At 41.4% G+C, this 24,386-nt stretch overlaps 1 protein-coding gene across 1 annotated transcript; it reads right to left on the bottom strand.

The window, feature by feature from the left end:
* Positions 1-3,699: 3,699 nt before the first annotated feature.
* cops2 (COP9 signalosome subunit 2) lies at positions 3,700-16,219 on the bottom strand. The gene is made up of 13 exons (XM_079497887.1): positions 16,007-16,219; positions 15,168-15,281; positions 14,926-15,003; positions 14,701-14,826; positions 14,533-14,622; positions 14,302-14,379; positions 13,609-13,783; positions 9,570-9,748; positions 9,227-9,279; positions 7,475-7,572; positions 7,302-7,384; positions 6,770-6,828; positions 3,700-4,325 (listed from the first exon to the last, which is right to left on the bottom strand). Exons 1-13 carry the CDS (start codon positions 16,058-16,060, stop codon positions 4,181-4,183), a joined length of 1,332 nt encoding a protein of 443 aa, XP_079354013.1. The 5' UTR covers positions 16,061-16,219; the 3' UTR covers positions 3,700-4,180.
* Between the last annotated feature and the right edge of the window lie 8,167 nt (positions 16,220-24,386).

Below are 24,386 nucleotides of genomic sequence, written 5' to 3'. Positions count from 1 at the left end.
TGATGGTCTCCTCAACTAGTCCGGCAGCCGAGGTGGACGGGTGGGACATTTGGTATATAGTCTTTTTTATTGGCCTAAAATATTGTCTATATACATACATTCATGAATCCACTTGCTGACCGGCTGTCGGCATTGAGCAATTTTTGAGTGGTGCAACCACTCCTATACGGAGCTATGTGTGTCTCTGCCTGGCTGGCTGTGTCCCTGTGTCTGTCCGAGCACGAAAATAGCGTTTGGTTGGTTTCTATCACCAAGTGTCAGTGTCACTGTTGTGCAGCCTAACACACTATGATGATTTTGGGTGTGACAGTACAGTACAGTACAGTACAGTACAGTACAGTACAGTACTGCAATTCGAAACTGGCCCCCGTAAAATCTGAATCCCCCCCCCCCCCACACCGCCCCCCCCTTTTTTCACTCACTGTATATGTTTCTTTTCCCTTTTTACCTCCATTATGATGAATTCCTGTTCTGTTCTTTGTCTATATAGAAGTGTCTATTTGTACGTCTCTTAATGTTTTGATGAATTGAACATGGTGGACCCTATTGTAAACAAGTGTAATGCTTAATTGGGTCGTCCACTCACAGTTAACAGCCTTTGTATTGAGTTTGTGCTTGAAATGTACTGTAATTCTGCAAATTGTTAATAAATATTCCAATCAATCAAAACAGTACAGTACAGTACAGTACAGTACAGTACAGTACAGTAGAGGGACCCCGGACCCCCTGGGGACCCCCACACGGTAAAGGTGGTTGCACACTGGACGTGTGTTCCTGTGGGTCTGAATGTTCCGGGGAGTCGGGGACCCCCCGGGAACCCCCGGGGGGCTTTTGACACCGTGAACCACTAACAAGCTATAAGCAATTGGTTTTGATAGCACATCAGTGAGCTGGATGCAATCCTACCTGGAGGGGAGAGAACAGATGGTGGAGCCTGGAGGTGAACTGCCCCCCCCCCTAAACGACATGACTTCAGTCATCAGCTTGTGACTGCAACTTGTTCTTGTTTGCAGATGACTCAGCAGTGGCAGACAGGAACAAACTGCAGGTTGAAAAGGCCCTCAGCTCTGAACTCGGTAGAATCTGCACCTGGCTCGCTGATAACAAACTATCTTTACACCTAGGAAAAACTGAATCCATTCTATTTGAATCAAATAGAGCAAATTGGTAGATGACAATATTATCACACGAAAAGATGAAATTACCTACAGTACCTAGGTTCCATCCTGGAGGCAAATCTTTCCGGTGATAAAATGGCCACCAAAGTAATCAAAAAAAGTCAACCAAAGAACAAGATTCCTATACAGGATCTCCTCACTGGTCAACAAAAACACCTTGAAGACCCTAACAGGAGCCCTCATACAAGTTTTCTCCGACTATGCATGCACCGATACCACAGCACCTCAAAGGCCCTTAAAACAAGGCTCCAGACTTCCCAAACAAACTGGTCAGGCTACTACTTGGCCTCACAGGCTGGAATGGCTTAGGGTTGACGACAGATCTTGCAATGGGTCTGGTCCACAAGATTCGCTACACCACCAAGATACCCATGTACCTGTCTAAAGTCTGTCTGTGTGTGTGTGTTTGTCTGTGCACGTAACAGTCTTGTATTGAGTTGTGCTTGAAATGTATGTGCTTGGAATTCTCCAAAACTGTTAATAAATTCATCAATCAATCAATCAAAACACATTTCTCGACCGTTTCGGACGCGGGGCGGGTCGCTGGACCCAGCCTGGCACCCTGGGCTCGTTCCTGTGGGTCTGGAAGTTCCGGGGACCCCCACACGAGTTGCACCACTCACTTCACACGGGTGTGATCTTTTTATAGGGGTTTCTTGTGACCATCCCATTTACATCCTGTATAAGGCATAAATGTCAAACTTTCCTTATGCTTTAAGTAGCATGTGACATGTCATACTAGGGGGTTTTCATGATTCTGTATCCATTCCAAGCATTAGTTTTGCACAAAAAAACACTCCTTGGGCTAAAAACGGCCATAGACGTCATGACAAATGTGATGAGGTGACTGAGGTCAGCACATTTTGGGCACATTTGGGCAAGTGGCTATGGCTGTTTTTAGCCCAAGGAATGTTTTTTGTGCAAAACTAATGCTTGGAATGGATTCAGAATCATGAAAACCCCCTAGTTTTACATGTCACATGCTACCTAAAGCATAAGGAAGTAAGTAAGTAGTCATAGGGCAGGAGCTTATCTCCTGTTTCTGTAGCGTGAGGCAGCTTGATGTACAAGTACACCCCCTGGACATGACGCTAGTATGTCGCAGGGTCTTACGCCCAATCCAACCCTTGATGCTGAGTGTCAAGCAGGGAGGCACTGGGTCCCATCTTTGGTATGACCTGGCCGGGGATTGAACCCTGACCTCCCAACATTTTTGCCTTATACAGGATGTTAAGTGGGAGCGTCACAAGAAACCCCTATAAAACAAATTGCTCAATACCGACAGCAAGTGGATTCATGAATGTATGTCAATATTAGACAATATTTTAGGCCAATTAAAAAACAAGAAATGATGACTTTCGTCATATTATTACCAGCAGCTTTTATATTTGCGGTGGTGGTGGTCCACAGTAAAAATAAATAGCAGATCTACAAGCTCCCAATGTGAAGATATGAATATGTAGATAGGCTATTTTAACAATTTTATGTATTTTTGATTATTATATATTTTGTAAAGGAATGGTTTTTGTCATACAAGGTTTTCACCTGACAGCAATATATCTGACTGTATCAGTATCAGTCAGTTTGACCAGATTGCATTCAAATTGGCTACTATGAGTATGAGGTTTCCACTTGACAGCACGCAGTTGGTTTGATTGACACCCGAACACATTGACATGTCCATCTTTCCTAAAACGAGTCTAAAATGTTGTAGAGTTATGGGTCCATTTGCAGGCTTGGCAGGTCTAAAGAAGTCCCGCAGTAGCCTGCGTGGGGGTCCACGGGTAGAGGCTGTGGAGGTCCCCAAGGAGTTCGGCGCGGGGTGGAGGGGGTCCGCGGTACCAATTTCTTCCTTCACGATACGGATACCTTTAACTTGCGTATTGTTGTTGAGTACAGATCCACAGTGTGTAATTTAAACAAATCTAGGTCAGGACAGTGGTTCTCAAAGTCGGGTCCTGGGACTATCTGGGTTCGTTCCAAGTGGACCCTTACAGGTCTGTAACTGAGTGTACAAATGGAACCAGTTACATTTGGGGATTGGCTAATCTAGGAATAAGTCAAAATTCCATTGATAATATAGTGCAGAGCAAGTTAGTAAAATAATGAAAATAGTACAGTAAGTGTATAAAACAGTTGTTCGACATCAACTGAAGCAAGCAAAATATGCCTGTAAATGAAATTGTGATAAATCAGGTTGTATTGGAATGGCATAGACTGGTATACTCAGATATACTGATACCAGTATTTTAAGCAGTATCGGCAGCTTTTCCGATACTGGTATCGGAACAACTCTAGGCGGGAGTAATGGAGAGTAGGGGATGAGGGAAGGCGAGGGAGAGCCTCAACGCACCACAGAACATGTCAGCTCAATAATCCCAGCAACATACACCAAGCAAGCCGATAAGGCTTTCTGCTATGCTGGTTGGTGATAAACATGATAGAAAAAAAAAGAGGTGTTCAATGTATAATTGTATATAGCATAATCGCAGATAAAAGACTGTTGCATATTCATCATGCATATATTCAAATACTGTTTTATTAGTGTCCCACTCCCGAGTCCCAACCAAACTAAAGTGGACAACATTTGGAATCCATCATACAATGCATCAGTTCAAACACTGTGGCTAATCAAAACATCTGTGCTGGAGAAGTCGTGTTTATTACCAACAAATTAACAATGTACATCAAATACTCTGTAAAATATTTTATACGCAGTTTGGATTTTTTTCCCCCCAAAAAACAACTGAAGCAACTGGGTGCTGTATACGAAACGTATTTTTTTCCAAATCTGCTAGATCATGAACAGAACGTTTTCTTCTGCTCAGACAAAACAACAAACTTTTAAAAGATTATTCTTATCAGGTGTGGAAGTTTTTTCTTTGACGTGACTCTCAAAGTCTGTGCCACATGTCTCTTAAGATCTACATGGAGAAGCACAGTAATATATTTGTATGGATGCATTCAAACATGCCATTTCCCACATCTATTTTCAATATCTATCATGTGAGTTTGCTGACAATAGCTTGGTTGAGTGAGTTCAGCTGGTTTGTCCATTTGTCTAAAGCAGTGTAGCGAGCTCCTCCTCTCTTCTGATAGTCCAGTTCTAGTAGCTGGTTAACCTGGTCGATGCGCCCATGGATTGTACTGCAACAAAGTACAGAAAGGAGAGGGGAGTCATCAGAACAGAGGAGAAACAGTGACATTACAACAACATTCTGAAGCCGATTCTACAAATCTTCTAATCCTAACAGTTTTCTGAAAAACCAAGGTTGCTCAAAACCTTTTCATGTGAAGGACCCCCCAAAATATTTGAGTTATAAATGCTTTAAAAATATATAAATTCAAAGATTTGCACATAATATTATGTTCAAATTTTCAAAAGTAGCAGATCTACAAGCTCTTTGTGCCGCGCTATGGGATTGTTTATGCTATTTGATTACCCAAAGTATAAAATAATTCGTCAAGTGATTAATAGATGCTTTTCCGGGTTTAATTACTTGCGCAAGCAGAGGGTGCAAGTCATGTTTTCAATCACGTGCTACGATGAGCGTGTTTGGGGCCAGCACATGTTATGACGTCATATGCTGGCCCCAAGCTGACCGTGCATGTGTGTTTTTGTCATGCTACGAAGCATATGTCCCATGACGTGATGAAGATATGTACCAATGTCCCTTAGAATGCACGTGATATGATGTCATACGGACATACGGAAGCTGACCGTGCAGGTATGTTTTCCGTGAATCGTGATGAAGATTATGTACCAATGCCAGGGTATAATTGGTTTGACGATGGTGACGTAATGATGATACGTTTCAGTGTCAAGTACATACGCATCAAACCACCCAGCCGATCACATTATACCACCAACCACTCAGAAAACTACATATACATACATATAGATGTACACATATATGGACATATGAGCATATGACGTGATGAATATATGTACCAATAACAGGGTATAGTTGACGGTGACGTAACGATGATTTTACCATACTTAAAAATACTACTTTTTTTCCTTCAGAAGCAAGGTACGTAGCAAATAGGTAAATCTAATAATTCAATATGTGAGACTAAGATTTGAAAGTTTATAGCGGTCTACAGCACTTGCACGCTCTGCTTGTCGAGTGCCTACAAGCAAGTAGGCACTCGACAGAGTGCAGTTCTAGTTGTGTTAAAGGTTTAACACAACTAAAATAATCGAGTTCCTGATAAATATGTACACTTGTGAATGTTGGTGTTTGTCTGTGGTTAACTGCAGCATGCAACATATTTATAGATCTAACAATGCAGTGCATGTCACAAGCCGTTGGACGTACAAACTGCATCACTGATTTTTATGTTGCGCAACTGACATAATATATATGCATATAGAGAGATGTGGTTGCCGCTGATCCGACCAATATGATGAATATTATATCATAAAATGATGTACAGGGTCGGGCCATAAAGGGACAAGGACAGACACAATGTGTGGGCTTTTGAATATTATATAATAAGCGTGCTGCTTTGCCTAGCTTTGCTCACACAGAGCTAGGCAAAGCAGCATTCTCTCTTTCTCTGTATGTATTGGAAAGAGCTCCACAAGTCTTTAAAAATCAGCCTTACTTGGGTCAATCAGGGAAATGGTTTCCAGCACTTTTGTTCAAGATTGTAACAGTTTTAATTCATTTTCAGGCCTATCTGATTTAGTTTGAGTATTTTCTGTCTTCTGATTCATGTATTTAATATTGCTGTATATCTATATTCCTGTTGATTGTATTCTGTATCTCGGCTACATTGAAAATGAGGGCCTGCCCCTCAATTGTACTCAGAGTTGAAATAAAGGTTATGATGATGATTTCCAAATAGCTTTTATGTCTCACAATCATTTCTTCTGGAGATGTTTTGGCTATTTACAGAGTTAATTTTAGATTAGTTGTGTAATTGATTACAAAAAACATTAGTGCACCAACCCTAGTTCATACCCTATCAGAGACCTAAAGCCTGGTGCATCGACTACATTTCCTCACTTTGGTAGAAAAAGCAGCATATTAGAACCAAGCGCTTCTACAAACAATTAAGGTGCATCCAATCTGAGAACTGGCAGACAATTTGAACAGAATGAGCATGCAGTACTGCTAGCCTAGAGCAGCACGGTATTGTATGAGGAAGAATTATAAATATAATACTTGGTTAATCAGTCCTGATAGTGAATTACTTTCATATACAGTTAACCTCCACCCATTCTTAATTGTCACATTTTTCTATGTTTTTCATAATGAATGTCATTAGTTGACCCTTTATTCACTCCTACAACCGTCAAAACATATTAAACAATGGCATTATGTGTTTGTAATCACAATGTAATTCCCGTTACCATAACATCTCAAAATATGGTAGACTAATAATGTAGATAATCACACCAGATCCTACATACTAAATGCCACTAAATAAAAGAAAATCTAAACTAAATTGCAGACTCATGCCTCCTGGTTTGACTGTAGACCAAGGGGCACACACTAAGAGGAACTGACACTATTTATGATAATGGAACTTATTGTTGTTGTTATGAGCTTCACAGTGGATTTGTGAGTGTAGCAACCTACTTGTCCAATATGCACTGCACCAGCAAACTCTCCACATCGCATACATCAATGTTTAGCTCCTGAAATAGCAGGGAGAAAAACAATGCATCTCATAATAGTAATAAATCTAATTTCGAAATACAAAACGTATTATGTAAAATAATAATTAAAACAAATATGTATATAGTGTATACATTTATATATTTATGAATACTAACGCAAATGACTACCAAAGGATATAAAGGCCCCGACACACTGAAAGCACCAAGATGATTGTGTTATCAAATGTGTCCATTGTTTACCGTGGCTGTTGCAATACTGGAGGCGTCGAGTAGACGTGCCTTTCAGAGCTCAGTTCTATTTTGGACAGAAGCATTTATGCGTGGCACACCATCCAAAATGTGTTACCTCTTTTTATTCTAAACTTGCATTGCAAACTGACTGGTTCTAGAAACCAGTTTTGATTAAATAGACGACGTGAACAGTCAAACTCGCTGGCGTCAATGCCGCTTTCAGTGTGTCAGGAACTTGAGGGTATGTCATCTAGGCTCACCTTGGAGATAAATGGGATGTGTATTCTTGTGTATGGTTTGATGAGTTTGATAAGTACTTGGGTTCTAATGTTCCGGAGGAGTTCTGAAAACCAAGACATGTATTAGTTTCAGTAGCACACACACAATGATCATCGTCAATATGGACTGAAGTCACGTTCACTACTTCACTCACCCTCTATGTGCTCTCTGATGAAAGGGTCATCCATTATGTTACTGTGATTTGTTTTTAAGATTTTCTCAAATTCAGTGATGTCATTATTCTGGTACGCACTGAGAGTACAAAAAAAAGTGTTATATTGTTATACTCTATATACACTGTGTTCTCACAACCCACAACAAACTTTCTCATCCAGACAAGTTTCCACGCCACATTTCCAAATGCAAGTCAACTATGTAAACACCCTATTCTTCTACAGTGTTGAGTTGTGTTCTCAGTCATTTGTTTATATAATTAAAAACAATAAAGCTAAAAATGCATGCAAGGAAATAAAGCAATTGCAGACAATGCCTGTTTTTTCATTTAAAACCGCCCTCCAGCTAATTTTGCTTCCTGCTTTCCCCCGTAATATTCTTGCCAAGCCACGTAGATGTTTGTGGTTTGTAAACATAATTACATTCAGCAATACTATAGCAGGCAGTCTATTCGAACTGTTGATTCTAAGTTGGTATGTCAGTGAGGGCAATAGTATGTCACTTTTAGCAAAATTCTACAAATCGGTGGATACGGAAGCAATCTGTGTGCGTGCTTGCATGTGTGGGTGGAAATTACTAAATACAGTTTTGGAGTTAGTTTTAGGCAGACTCAGAGGCTCTGGTTAAACTGTATTGGAAACCAGGCTTTTCCCACAGTTACAGAAAACCTGAATACGCAAGGTTATATGAGGAGAGAGCTCTCCGTTTGGCTGTTAAGCTTGAACAAATCAGAGCATGAGAAGAGAAACGAGTGAGCAGCAGCTCATGCTGACAGTAATAGGGTAACAAAGTCTGACATCACCCCTCTGGGTTAGAGTTGTTTTCCCCATTCTAAGTCCCATACGTGTTTTCAACATCACGTCATGTAAGAAATGTGTCCCTAAAGTAAACACATGAGTCTGGTAATTTCATTCATATGATATGAATCATCAACTGACGATGAAAGGTACTAATTTATCCAAAGAGTTTGAAAATAAAGGGCCGTCTACTAGACTAAACTTCTCAGGCTTAAAAAATGACAAAGACTACATCTCCAATTACAATGGGAGATGTAGTTTACAGTATGTAATAATAATGATCAATATTTTATTTTCTTTCTTGTGTGCATTTTTCTCTCTTCCAATTGACTACACTGTCAACCTGTACTTTTAAAGCCAGTGCATTATACAATATCTCTGCTGTCCAGAGGAAACATAACTCCAAAATGTTCATTTTACAGGAAATGAAAAATATAAGTTTAAGGAAATTAATAAAACCTTATATTTTTTTAAACGATGCAATACTGCCACATCAAAGTTGGTGTTATGACTTTAGATATTGTCAATTACTTGCATGAGAAGGAGAGAGGTGGTGGAGTTAGCCGTTTTAGCAGACAGTTTGAGGGTGCTTTTTTTTACTACTTTCCCCTGGTTCAATATGTTCGAAACAACACACAGACGTAAATCGTGTTCAATAGCACTGATTTATGGAATGAAATCAAAAACCTAAAAAATGGAGTTATGAGGTTTCCTCCGGACAGCAACGATACAATATGAACTACAGCAAAAATACTGGAGAGGGACATTATGCATATGGAAATTCCGGACATCAGAGTATCGAAAGTGGAAGCAGTAGACAAGGAGAAGCCTGACAAATCACAAGATACAAGATGCTGAACTACTTAGTCACACAATCATAAGGTCCAACTGATAACCATAGTAACTTGAATCGTGAAAACACACTTGTAACTTACCTTACTAAATTCGTCATTGCTAGGATCTCTGGGTCATTTTTATAGGGTTTGGCCTTTGAAAGAAGAGTGAGAAAGGTTATGGTATAGGAAGTGTGCCCAAACAATCTCAATGGCAGAAGATGCATTCTGACCGAAGCTAAAATAAGATAAATATTTTTTTAAACTCTGGATTAAGGCTAATTTATCAAATCTCAGGATCCCGTCCCTGGCTACCTGTGCATTATTAAATTAATCTCGGGATCTCGGGAATGGCTTCCAAAGGAAAACATTTCAGTAAGTACTAACATTTCAGTAAGTACTGCTTTGTTTCCAAATTCAAGTGTCTACCGTCTACAGTACATACCTCCTGAGAGTCAAAGGGGTTGATTCCTGACTTCATCAGCATGTTGGCAAGGACCAGGTACTTGAGGCAAGTGGTTCTCCGTGGGCTCCCCGACTCATCGTAGTTTTTAAAGGCCTCAAAGAAGTCTGTGTGAGCCTTCTCAAACTCGCCCTCCCTCAGGTGCATCTTCCCACCACATTCTGTGCCAAAAAGAACAGCTCATTCAAGTAACTATACAAATGATATAACACAGTACCACATAAAGACTACATTATACAAATGTTTACTAGAAGTACTTGGGGTGGCCTGGGCCATGGCTCAGTGGTCCAGGCACCTTGGCTGGTAATCCAGTCTGGCAGTGTGCCGCGGGTTCGACTCCTGATCCCGACGGCCTTTACTGCATGTCTTCCCACCATCTCTCTCCCCATTTCCTGTCTGTCCCTCCATAAAAAATAAAAAATAAAGGCGAAAGCCACAAAAAAAAAAAGTACTTGGGGTTGTAGTAGTACACCAGTAAGACACCATAAAGGGCGAGGTTGCGTGCACGCATCCGCCTGGGTGACGGCAGACTGCTGGGCGAGCGCTGGCGCTTTGGCATGGGGGGTCAGATCAACATATGGAATGAATTATGTACTGGCCATATATGGAGTGTGTCTTGAATGTACAGGGTTTGATGAGGTCAGATCAACATATGGAATGTCAGAACAGGTCAGCTCCATATCTGGAGATCTAAGGGTGGCAGTGGGGGCAGTGTCTTGAGTGTACAGGGTTTATGAGGTCTGGCCATATATGGACCATGTCTTCAGTGTACAGGGTTTGATGAGGTCAGATCAATTATGCAATGTCAGAACAGGTCTGCTCCATATATAGAGATCTAATGGTGGCAGCAGGGGCAGTGTCTTGAGTGTACAGGGTTTGATGTGTCAGGAGGCGTGATGTCAGGAGGCGTGGCCATATATGGAGGTGTGACTAGGGTTGGGACTCGGAACCGGTTCCGTTTCACTCGGTTCCGAGATTGCGGATCCAGAGCCGGTTCCATCGAATTTGCATTAGCGGTTCCGCAAATGGGTCGCGTCTGTCTTCATTTGGCTCAGCTGTGTGTGCATACAAGCAGCTGTGGTGACCTCACGCCACCTTCATGAGTGAGTGGGGTGGGTACGCCCACTAGTCTTAAATCAGTATGCCTGCAAACTTTGAGCAAGACGGTCAGATGGAGACAAACAGCAGCATGTCGAACAAACAGAAAAAGTCCTCAGAAGTGTTGTTGGACTTTACCAGTGGGTGTAATCCTTTCGTGCAAAAGCACATTGACTTCAAGAAAACCTCTCCACAGAAACTGTATCTAATCAATGTATGTATCGTGGTTTGTGTCGGTCAAGTCTCCGAATATGTGTACCACCGCTGCTGCGTGACTGTCACACATGACACTATCAAGCTGCTTGGGCACGAGCAGACATAAGCTACAAGTCGCGTCAAGTTCCATCCTAGGCTCCCCATCTCATTCCGGACTGAATATAAGATTTCCCTGCTAACCCACCAGTGCATCCACGGCAATGCCCCCCCCTACCTCAAGGAACTTGAGGTAGGGGGGTCGCCCCCGAACTGTGGAACGCTCTCCCCGCCCACCTGAGAGCCCCACAGTCGGTTGACACTTTTAAGAGAGGACTAAAAACTTTCCTTTTTACCAAAGCATTTTTATAGCCTTACCCTTATGTTTTAAATGTTCCTTATGTTTTAAATGTTCCTGTTTTATTAGATGTTTTTAATGGTGTGTTGTTTCTTCTGCTTTTATTTTGCTGTAGCACTTTGAGATTCCATGGAATGTAAAGTGCGTTACAAATAAAATCCATTATTATTATTATTAGATATAGCCAAAGGAACGGCTGAAGTGCTGCCGTGGCTCGAATTTTGCTCACTCAATAATAATCCGCTGTGTGTTTGCACCCTGTGGTGGACGGGGGAGCACTGTGTAGCAGCCTGTACAGCCAGCAGCAGCAAGAGACTATGGCGCGTGCCTGTGGAATACGCTACAAATTAATTCATATATTAATTAATGCCTAGTCCGGTCACCCGACCCAAAGCCGAAAATATACATGACCAATTGGACTTTGACCAATGTTTTTTTTGTGGCTTTCGCCTTTATTTTATATTTTTTATGGAGGGATAGACAGTAGGCTGACAGGAAATTGGGATAGAGATGGGGTGGTGACATGCAGTGAAGGCCGTCAGGATCGGGAGTCGAACCCGCAGCACACTGCCAGACTGGATTACCAGCCAAGGTGCCTGGACTGCTGAGCCACGGCCCAGGCCACAATTTCTAATAGTGTTTGTTGTATACTGTAATTACTGTAGCTTATAGTAATCACGCCAGGGAATCACTTTATTATAAGTAGAAATTACTAAAAAACTACTTTTCAAGATAAGACTAGTGTTGAGAATGAATTCGGGAAGAGACATCAAGGGACAGAAGACCATTTCCACCCAGAATAGGAAGATGTGTTTTTTTCATTATGCTGAATGGAAAATGCATTTGTCTCATCTGTCACAACTGTGCAGCGATGGCAAAGAAAGTGAAAAGTGCACTTGGAAAAGTGCACTTGGTACGACACTTTCTGACAAAACATAAATCAATTAAGACTTTTCCAGCCGACTGAGGTGAAGGAGCTGAAATCTCAACTAGCAACACAGCTTTTTATCCACAAAGCCGGTTGTTAAAATAATGCGACCACTACAGCATCCTAGCATGTGTGCCATGTTCTCAACACACACAAATAAATGTTTTTAAGAAGAGGATTGAAATCATGAGAAACACAAAGGAGGTAGCGCTGTCAGGCAACAAGTGCTGCTTCTCTGCCAAACTCATACACTAGTATAGCATGGCTTGACATCCAATCATACACGAGGCTACGTTTCTGCCTCCCCTCCGACAAAAGTAATTATTATTTATTATTTTTTAATTATATCGCCTATAAGCCGCCGCCAAGCCGCTACGCAAGGCCGAAAAAAATCAAACGAGACTGTTTTGACACTGACATTTGTAAGAGAACTAGACGATCACTGGACGATGCAAAAACGCTAATCCACGCCTTTGTTTTTTCTCGGCTTGATTACTGCAATGCACTTTTTTCTGGATTGCCTAAGAAATCAACTGACAGATTACAACTTGTCCAAAATGCAGCAGCCAGAGTCTTAACTAGAACTAAGATGAGAGAACATATTACTCCAGTCTTGGCCTCATTGCACTGGCTTCCGGTTGTTTTTAGGATTGATTTTACAATTCTTTTACTTGTTTATAAAGCTCTCAATGGTCTCGCACCTTCCTACCTACATGACTGCCGAAATATGTCCCAAACCGCCCCCTAAGGTCTTCCACTGCTGGCCTGCTCGCTTTGCCTAAAAAAATGGCAACTAAAAAAATACGGGGAAGCAGCTTTTTGCTTCTACGGGCCGACGGCGTGGAACAAACTCCCACTGTACCTTCGACAGGCAGCCTCTGTAGACATTTTTAAAGCTCAGCTCAAGACCCACTTTTACACCCTTGCTTTTAATTGATTTATTTGTCTTTTAAAAAAAATGTTATTCATGTCCTCACTGTATTGTTTATGCCCTGCCTTTCTTTTCTTTTTTGTGTAAAGCACTTTGAGCTGCATTTCATGTCATGAAAGGTGCTATACAAATTTATTATTATTATTATTAATAGGCAGGCAGATTATGTTGCTATTATATTATGACGCTTCTTCCCCTTTTTCTCTCATGTAGGCTCCATTATATCTGACTGGTCCAGTGCTTGTGGTTCAAAGTACAAAATAAAAGTGTATGTTGTCATTATTGTCATGGTTAATCATTTACCAATCATCCAACTATTGCAGCCTATAACAATATAAGCTACAGCTACAAGTTACAACATAAATATACATTGTATTTCGGTAACTTCTGTCTATCAATCTGCGTCGACCTATCTCGTATTGCCTATCTCGTATTGCCTATGCCTTACTCATAAAGAATTCCTGGCTCCGCGCCTGACGAGGACGATATACTGTATATGGAGACACCATTATACCTCTGATGACTCCCATGATGAGCGGGTGAGGGATCGCTGACTTGATGTGAAGAGACTGCTCGTACAGGGCCTTCAGTTTCTTGTTATTCTTCTGTGCAGTGTACATCTGGATCTCCAAAGCGTATATCTCTAAGAGCTGAGTGCCTTTCTTCAGGTCATCCTCTCCATCGTCGGTCTACATTCAACACAGAATTACCATTTTCCATACTGTCAGAACCTTTCCAACATATGCTCAATAGAGACAAGATTGTCTTTTTAAATGTGTATGTTTAGGAGTGATTAGGAGAGTATTTGTGTTAGTGGATGCCTATTACCTAAGGATAATCTGGGCCAGAGTAACTCATTTCATTTATTCAAGTCTCTCAATAAAAGGAGCAATAATTAATGAATTAATAAATTGTTAATGAATTATCAAATTATTATATTATTTATGATCCAATTAATAATGAATTGGATAATTGGAAAAATTGGATACTACAAATTACGGTACACAGTACACGGTTTTTCTTAATAAAGTTGGTTCCTTCCTTTTCTTTATGTAAAGCGACTTTGGGTGCTTAGAAAAGCACTATATAAATCTGAGCTATTTATTGTTAGTATTATATGTAGCTATAATAATATTAATAACAATAAATAAATAGTAAAATAAGTTAATAGTTAAAAAATATAAAAATGGCAAATTTGTGTATTTACCTGACACGACTGGTGCAGTTGTCGGAGTATCTTCTGTAGTTTTCCATACTCCTCCCTCTCCAAGTACAGTTTCCCCAACTACAGAGCAGCAGCAGACAATAGATGTAAAATTAAAAATGACATCCCTTAGCATCTGTTTAGCCAAACAATACATGGTGCAATCACACTCACATGACATCCCTTAGCATCTGTTTACCCAAACAATACATGGTGCAATCACACTCCACATACCTTTGTGTTCGTTTTAAACCATAATCTGTCATTCTTTGCATCTTTCAAGGCCTCCAGAGTAGTTTCATAGAACTCCTGTAGTAAGTCCATCTAATGACAAAGAATACATGAGAAACACACAGGCATTCTAAAAACGGTTAAACAAGACGTAATTTGAGTTACCTGTACCTGTTTGGAGGTGGAGATGTAGTCCAAAATGGAGTTGATGGACTTCTCTGAGTAGTTCCTGGTGACAGCACTTCTGATATACGTCAGCAATTGCTTGTATCTGTTCATCATTTCTGGAAAGTTGGTCTGCAAGGTTGAGGCACACAGAAAACAAATTTTCAATGATTGTCACCTAATTGGATCGTGTAGTCAGCAGCAGGAGATGGAGTGTATTACACAGCATACCAGCTTGAAGTTGATTTTGATCATCTGTTTGAGTGCTTTGAATCCCCATTCTCCTTTCTCTCCTTCTAGGTCCAACACCTGTGGGCACAACAACACACTCATAAGTCAGCATTAAACATCTGCAGACTGAAAATATGACTTGAGTTAGTAATGTCCTCTTTAAAATGACAGTGTGTGTGTAAACTGTTATTAGGAAGAGTGGTGCTCATCTTCGGCCCAAATGTTAATGATAATAGTTATACCTTTTGAAAACTGTTGAGTGCTCCTTTGGGGTCATCCTCCTTGAGCGCTTTGGAGTTATAGTACTGGTTCTCTAGGTCCACATTGGGTTCAGAATTGCTGTCCTCTGAGTATTCCTACATTGACACATACGCACTGCATATTAGCTACCGGTAGTTAGAAGTAGAACTGAAGTTACACACAACACACACACGTATAACGCTGACAGTTTCCTTGACAAGTTGACATCTGCGAACATCATGCTCAGTGTTGCCACTTCAAGTTCAAGGAAGAGAAAGAACACTAGTAGTTTCTAGAGCTCCGAGACTTACTTCCTCCCAATGTATGAATGAATGAACCATTGTAAAGCGCTTTGATAACTTGGAAAAGCGCTATAAAAATGCAATTCATTATTGTTCTCTCTCTTCCTTGATGTTTGCCTTGATGCCCGACTTCCACCACCTGGCCTAAATATAGTCATTGAGATGTGCACACAATCTTGTGTTCAGTGTTGCCACTTGCCAGCTACCATTAGCCGGCTACTATGTTGCTCATAAACACAGCTAGGCCTAGCCTAGCCCAGTTAGCCAACGAGCATGGTTAATATTTCCCAATATTAACAAAACATCTAGCATGTGAACTATCCCGGCTGCTCTGCAGCTAAATCCGACTGACGGTTTAGCACGTTAGTACAATATCCAGAGTGAGCCTGATCACACGTTAGGTGCCCTTCTACCTTCAACATCTACCGTTAGCGAGCTAGCTCACATTAGCCTGCTCGCTACCTAGCGACCTGTGAGACAGCACTCCTTCTGCCTAAGCGAACAAAAAAATAAGCCCAGCTATGTGCGATTATTGTTACCAGATCATAGTCCTCTTCATCGTCGCACATAAAATCGTCTTCCATGTCAGACATCTCGATGGTTCTCCTTGCTTCCTACCCAAGCTCCAGCCTAGCCTAGGAAAAGTCACCAGCCTAGACTAATGTTGTGCTGCTGCTATACTGATGTGTGTGGTGGAGGTGGACACCGTGTGGAGCAAGTTACAATGACATTGTTTTGCCCATAGATGGCACTGTTTGATAGCCTCAAATGAACTCGTGAATAAATACACCTGCAGCCATCTCTACTCTTGCCGCAAAAAAAGAAATACTGATTTGTACCTGCTGTGGCCAGAGAGAGGCCAATATCACATACAATGTTCTTGTAAATCTAAAGAAGTGCACTGCCGTATTAGCCTATTATTTGTACTACACGAAAATTAACTATGTGCTTTGCTCTAATGGAACTTTAGTAGCATTTCTTTTTTTCTTTTCTCCTCTGCCAAAACTTTGGATAGTTTCTCATCATTTTGATTTGCACTGTCTACATGACATTTACATGACTAAATTACCGGTACATAAAATAAGGGTGGAAACAATGCATACAGGCAGTCAGTCTCACGCACGCACGCACGCACGCACGCACACACACACACACACACACACACACACACACACACACACACACACACACACACACACACACACACACACACACACACACACACACACACACTCACTCACTCACTCAAACCCCAACCCTATCATTAGTGCATTACCATAAAAGGTGCATTTTATTGCAGTTTAAGAATTTGTTCACAGGAATGTCAACAGCTCAGACGTAATGAGCAAAATCAAAATTTGGCAAGGTCTTTTTCTCTCTTAGCAACTGAACTGCAAATATAGCTACAGTTTTTAAACACAGATATAGCGTGATAATAGCCGGTGTATTTGAGATTTCAGTCAGCTCTGTGTATCAGGTTCGTGTTATAGTTGTGTTTCGTGACTGCCTTTTTAACAGCCTTGGCTGCCACACCAAGAGGGGGGGGGCATTGGCAACATCAAACTCTCGCACTCACTCCACGGGGTCTGATGTCCTCATTCCACATCAGGCCCTGTGACGGGGTTCGCATTTCTTTATAGACTGATTTGAAATTACACAATCACATTAAGACATGTGTCATAATGTTATTGCGAAACCCAGATGAGTCTGAGTAATACACTTAAACTCCTTATCTCTTTTTTTAACTTTGTTTTTATTTCAATTTTTCATCTTGTGCAGTCAGTTTGGCCATAATATTTATAATATCCAGCAGCGAATCCAACTCCAAGGAAGAGGGAACTTAGGTACTCAAAGATTGATTGATAACATAATGTAATAATAATAACTACATATGTCATTAGTAACCCATGTTCTTGTTTGTGTACAGTGCTGTATGTGTTTGTGTGTAAGCAAAACAGATCAGTATTTTAGCGATTAAGAGTATATCAATGTCACAAGTGCACTGTCGTTAAATATATAATTTAATGTGTGAATTAAGACAGCAGAGTACTGTGATATGCTTTAGTGTAGCCTACACAGACATGAGTCACATAATCTATTATACACCTGAAATAAATGTATTGACATCTATTTAACTTTCTGAAAGTTTAACCCAGAGTTCAAGGCCTTACATTTAGTCAAGTGGAAGGTCAGCAGACATCTTTTGTTAATATTATACTGTACTGAATATTCCATCCATCCATCCATCCATGCATCTTCAACCACTTATCCGGAGTCGGGTCGCGGGGGCAGCAGTCCCAGCAGAGAGCTCCAGACTTCCCTGTCTAGAGCAACATTAACAACTTCCTCCTGGGGGATCCAGAGGCATTCCAGCGAGGGCATAGTAAGCATGCCTCCCGAGCGAGCGAGGACTTGGGAGGCATGCTTATACTATGCCCGAAGCACCTAAGCTGGCTCCTTACCAAGCGAAGAAGCAGTGGGTCTACTTCGAGTCTCTCTTGCGTGACTGAACTTCTCACCCTATCTCTAAGGGCTATGCCAGCCACCCGTCGGATGAAAACAAAATTTGTCCGCTTGTATTCGCAACCTTATTCTTTCCAATGTGTAGCATACTTTGTGTAGCACACTTTATGGCCATAAGTGAAAGTAGGTACGGAGATTGCTTGGTAAACAGAGAGCTTTGCCTTCTGGCTCAGCTCTCTTTTAGTAACAACAGTTAAATTAACAAAATGATAAGAAGAATACTGTGAATGTGTGTGCACATACAAATACTGTACATTAAAATCTAACATGTGTGATATCTGTCAGCATTTCTGTCATACAGTATGTATTGGGTTTGCATCAACAGGAGCAAAGCAAAGCAAAGCAAAGTTCTTTGTTTACCCAGGGAAGTGGACTAAGCTCAAGATGCTTGTTTACAGCCACACCCTGCTCATAGAACATTTCATGGTAGGGGTTCAATGCCTTGCTCAAGGGCACTTCAGCGGTGGTAATTTGAATGTGCCGGTCCGGGGATTCGAGCTGGCGACCTTCCGGTATCAAGACCGCTCCGCAAACCGTTCGGCCACCGCTGCCCTCAGCTATAGTAGAGAAGAGCTGTGAATCTGGGACAAAGAGATAAGGCTCGCTTGTCATTTGCTTTTGTGTCATCACAACACCTGCACAGATGTTCCTCAAATTAAAAGGCGTCACGCTTAGCGTGCACTTAGTGTTATCACTACAGACTGAGCCGCTGTCAACACATAATCAGACACTCAAAAGACAGCATGAGGCAAGCAGCACGGTGGGAAGCAGGGCAAAACAACGGAACCAAAATATAAATAAAAACCAGGCTTTACAAAAAGAAAAAAACAACTAACTGAAACTGTATTGTGTGTTTACAAAATAATTAAAACTAACTAAAATCATATAGAGAAAATGTCCTTAGTTTTAATCTTTGTCAGTATCCAAAGAAATGTGAAAATAAGCTTCTGAACTTATAGATCTGCAATCCGAACTTCTTGAATCTCGCCCCGACTACCCAATTTTACATTTAACTAGTTAACCCGCTTTATTTAAAAACTGTAATAACCTTGGTGGGAAAGCACTAGCTGTGGGAAGTCAAGAGAAAAGAAGGACACCCCGGCCCACCATCTCTAAGTCTACCTCAGGACCTGATTCTGGTCCAAAAACCTTTTCATTTATCAAACCTACTCAGGGAGGACAACGTAAGTCTGATAAACTCAAACTATTTCTCAGTGTTGACTATTTCTCAGTGTAAACCTACTAACCTTAATTAGTGAGAAGCGTTATAAACATCTCACAGCAGGCCTTCTCTTCTCAAACAATCTCTGACAATTCATTTGATAAAGCCTTTACACTGGTAATAGTCCCCTGGCATTAATATATACAATGGGTTATATCAGCCGTTTAATTTTTGGTTGCCAAAAACTGTTTTATGGGGTACCCAACGGCCACAATAGAATTCATGTAATCTTGTTTCTGACAGTTCTTTAAACATGAGCTGAGGCTTTAATGCACCTCCAGCGTGGCATCTGGCAGAGAAGGCCTGTGCACCTTTCTCTCTCAGCAGGCTGCTTGCTTTTACGCTTTTCCTAAATGGCCGTCACCATAAAAGAACTCACGGTAAGGGCCCTAACTCTGCGTTCCTGTGCCAACAAGATCATTATACTTACGTACATGCACACAGACATGCATACCAAAATGTACTGCATGTAAACACTATACCATGCACATCTGCGGTAATCGTGCTCATGTGTGCCAAACATACACTTTGCAAAAGCCACGCACATCATTGACCTCGTACAATTTACCCCTGAGGTCATCACAAGCACTCTGTACTCCTCAAGCTGTGCACGATGCGTGACTAGACATTTTATTTGCTTATTGCTTTTCTCTTTTGTTTTTACAAGGTACATAGAAGCGTGTCTTGATTTTATACAACAGCTTTTGTCTAGTGGGGCTGTTATTGCTCATCAAATAACCACTCCAAGAGCTGAAACTCATGCTACAGCCAAGTCCACACGCACCCTCTCTGCATCGCACGCTAGCACAATGTGGTACAGTATGTGTGTGGTATGTGCTTTGAGTGGGGTGTGTGGGGGGTTGGAGTTTGGGTTTGTGTGTGTTTGGGTATCTGGAAAGTATGTGAGTCATTCCACGAAACCGGTACGATTTGCAGTCCCTCTTACCTTTTAAGGTGTATTTTATCGATTGAGTCACCAAAAAATATTTTTAAAAGCTTTTTTAATCAATTTAAATGTTCCCTTTAATATTGTGTAAAAATTACATGGACTTTATCTTCATATCAGAAATGATCTTGTTTTCTTTCAGTAGACACCCCCTATTTTGTCCATTTTTTCATGTCCCCAATGGCCTTTTCGATGAAAGTGGACTTGAGATATGACTATTAAAAATGTACAAAAATCCATAAATTATGCCATTCACATATACATCTATCGGTACTTTATTGCTGGTCATGTTTAGTTTTTGAATAAATAGATGATTCATCATTAAAATAGCATTATATAGCTCTGTCCCCCAATCGCACTCAACCCCGTTACACAAGCCATTCTCCCCTCCATAACAATAATTAACTGGCCCTTTAGTGACATCACACTACAGGAAGTGGCATTCTACAAGTCTTCTGAATAACATGCTACAGAAAGAGGCAATCTCACACCTTATTTTACAATGTTTTAGAGTAATTTATACTCTCACATGTGGTCGTAAAGCATAACAGCTCAACTCCGTTACATGGAATAAAGATAGAAAACAATTATTTGTGAAATTTATGTTTGTTATTTCAACAATATATCTGATTTTTTAATCCAATGCATGCCATGTTGTCTCCTCTTAATCACCAAAGGTAGTGTAGTGGCCATCTTCAGTAAAAAATCACAACCCCGTGTATAACGGGGTTGTCACAACCCCGTTATAATTTTCAACCCCGTTATCATATTATCCCATATAAAAATACATTAAAAAAATTATTGAATGCCTGAGATGGGAAATTATGTTTTTTTCTGATAGCTAAAGATGCCCTTAATATTGTGGGGTATTCAGAAAAGTAAAACCTTTCGGTCAAAATTTCAACAAAAAAAAGTCCAAATCGTACCGGTTTCATGGAATGACTCATGTGTGTATTATAGACAGAGGTTGTCAGTCAGCCTTTGTCATTCTAAACGTGGGTAGGCATAGACTGAAATGATGGGTGGAGACGTTGGGTAGGCTCTGGTCCAGTTACTAGTCATCTAGTAAATGATAACCTAGAAGATATATGTAAAAATAGAAATTCAAAGAGAGCTTCTAACCCCAACTTCACAGAGAACATTACGCATCCAGATTTGAAGATCTGAAACCTTTTGTCTCAGGTAAATATATCCCAAATTATTTATCACACAACTGTGGATGGCTTATTGCTTGGTCAGTGTTCAGTTTGGTGAAGTGGGTTATTGTTGTTTTACCCAATGTACAGATGGCATTTGGAATAGGGCAACTGTTTTGATATAACAAAAAAAACAATTTACTCCTGTGACACAAAGTACATAAAACTCAAATTCCCCACACAACTGTGAGTGTATAGCAGAAGTCTACTGATGCCTACTGTATGCCTGATGCCCAGAAGCCTACTACTATATCCTCCTTTTTGCAGTAGTGTAAAGTAACTTGAGTATATTTACTCAAGCTAGCCTACTGTATTTAAGTAAAATTTTGAGGCATTTCTACTTTACTGGAGGATTTCCAATTTTCTGTACATTTCCTTCTACTCCACCACATCTCAGAGGCCAATAGGGGGGGGGGGTTATCTCCCCAAACCCCCTACGTGCGGAGAGCGGTCTGACTGAGCTTTTTATTTTTTGGATGATGAAATGGTGTTGGTTTGGTGGTACGACAGTTGTAGCTATAGTTAGTAGCATAGTGTTTCAAATAGTTTTAAATATAAGCCAATAAAGCCATTTAATTGTTTTCCATCATGTTTGGTGGGGTATAGTCAGGGCATTTAGGGGGATTGATACTTTTACTTGAGTAAAAATGTCAGTATACTTTTTCCACCACTGCTCTTTGCCAAGGAGGATCCCCTTCAGCTGAGCAGCAGTAGATGCTTGATTTGTCATGCAGGAGAACCAGGTTTCAATCCAGGTGGCTTCAACGGAGGCTCATCTAGGATTGTGTTTCCCAGTGGGGTGGAGGTCAAAGGTCAAAGGGAGCCTAATGTAGCAGAGTAGCTCTATAGAGCCCAGAAGCCTACAGTGTTTTTGAGCGGTGCACACCGTCTCCAATGAACAACTATGTATGTCTGTTTGAGTACGAACAGCTGCAATACCGCTGGGTGACCTAAAGTGCACTGTTGAGCAGCGTGGCCGCGTGTGTCTCTATGTACATTTTTTATAGTAGCCATTTATTTTGTCTCCCTTTTTTCTCCAAATTTAGTTGTTATGCCAATTAATTCCTCCAACTGTTTGCCACTTCTGTTGTACCCTACTGAGCCTCACCTGCTACTGAGGATCTCCCACTGGAGGGAGGACCGGCGGGTGGGCGTGCGGACGGACGGACCACATCGTCACATGCATGGCATGTCAGTGATGTCACTATGACCCAGCCATAACCATATAAATGCAGGTACGACCAAAATATCCCAGCAAGCCAAATTACGTCATGACGACGTTATGACAACCTCCTCCGGTGACGTTCAGGACGTTCAGGACTAGGCCAGATCACAGCCCATATGGGGATGATCTTTACGTCATTTCCAGGACGTCTTCACCAGTTGAAATAATATAGCTTATTCTGGGCCAGATCTGACTAGTTGTGATATGACTTAGGTTGATCTGGACTCGATCGGACTCTCTGATTCATCCAGGGACATCCGTCTTAGTGGGCAGAATTTATGTTGGTTGAAATCAGGTGATATTCTGGGCCAGATCTGACTAGTCTTGGTTTGACTTGATCTGGCCACAATAGAGACGTCACTAATTCGTCCAGGTCCTGACCGTGCTTGCTGGGATGGCATCATGATCAGGCGCAAACAAATCAGTCAGCTCCACATTATGGGCACAAAAGGAGGCATGCCGATATATGGGCATGTATGTATTGATGACAACAGCGATCTCCATATGGGCATGAAAGGGACAAGGACTGACAGATACAGAAATTCGGTTGTCCAGAGCCACAGATCCGACCGCTATGCCCATACGTGTATGTGTACTGTATGTGTATGTGCATATATGGGATCGGCCAACTTCAAACTCGGTGTGCGAGTGACAAGGACTCAAGTGTGGTGCCTGCCATTGAGTAGTTTGGATATCCAGTTGTCATCCATATGCCCATTTATAGGCATTCCAATATATGGGCATATTTACCCTGATGAATGTCATATGACAGGAAATAGGTGAATAGGTGTGGGTGGGACCACTTTGGAACCACACTGTTCCCATGTGGATACTGAGATTCAATTATTTTTACTGAGAGGGTATTCAATAGGAGGCAATGAGAAACACCAAAACGTCTTAGCAAAGTGCGTTCTTCTTTAGTGCCTTGTATAATTTACTAGACCGGTTCCCGGCTGTAGAGCACCGAGTCGATAACAATGGAAGATGGAGTTCCATGCCCCACCCGGCTATGCGTTGTACCTGTGTCAGAGTACCCGTTCCACCCATCTGTCTGTGTCCCTTTTATGCCCATATGGAGATTTCTGTATATGTCACTCTGTGTCCCTTTATTCTTATATATGGAGTTCTGTGTCAGGCATGCCCAAATATGAAGTGTGTTGCCTAAGTTCAATGTGACGTCATGGAATCTACAGGTGAGGGGACTTAGGCTCATTAGGTCCATTGCCAGAGCCTGACCAGAGCCTTTTGTGGTGGTTCTGGACAACCGTGTGTATCTGACTCGACGCCGGGCACTGCACTCCCTGTTGTGGTGTGGAACATGTGTGCCAAATTTGAAAAGTCGGCGGGGCAAACGGTTCTCGAGTTACGTAGATTACAGACGTACACACGTACGCACGCACGCACGCACGCACGCACGCAACACACACACACACACACACACACACACACACACACACACACACACACACACACACACACACACACACACACACACACACGTACAGAGACGTGGTGCATTTAGTGTATAGTAGGATGTCTACTATTATGTCCAGCTAGAGACAAAGCTTTAAAGCATAGCATGCAACACAGAACATGAGACCACCCCTATCCCGTTCACTGTTGTGATTTCTCCCTGATGCTGAAACGACTAACAGCATCACAGTGCGTTTTTGCTCAATTTTGTCAATGAAAATAAAAGCAGATGCAGGTCACAGCCCATATGCCACAATGTCATTCTTCAAATGACTTCATGTGCCTTTTAGTACATTATTCAACCTGTTCTGTTGTACTGTTCTGCATGTTTCTA

The sequence above is a fragment of the Electrona antarctica genome (genome assembly GCF_951216825.1).
Source record: "Electrona antarctica genome assembly, chromosome: 3".
NCBI lineage: Eukaryota > Metazoa > Chordata > Actinopteri > Myctophiformes > Myctophidae > Electrona > Electrona antarctica.
The sequence above is the reverse complement of the archived record's forward strand: the minus strand, read 5'-3'. Positions and strand labels throughout refer to the sequence as shown.

What these genes read in the sequence shown, in the direction of transcription:
- cops2 (XM_079497887.1), bottom strand. Translation starts at nt 16,060, where the DNA reads ATGTCTGACATGGAAGACGATTTTATGTGCGACGATGAAGAGGACTAT. An exon ending in AACTGCACCAGTCGTGTCAG is followed by an intron (nt 13,784 to 14,301) that starts GTAAATACACAA and finishes TGTTGAATGTAG; the next exon opens with ACCGACGATGGAGAGGATGA. An exon ending in CATCAGAGAGCACATAGAGG is followed by an intron (nt 7,385 to 7,474) that starts GTGAGTGAAGTA and finishes CTTGGTTTTCAG; the next exon opens with AACTCCTCCGGAACATTAGA.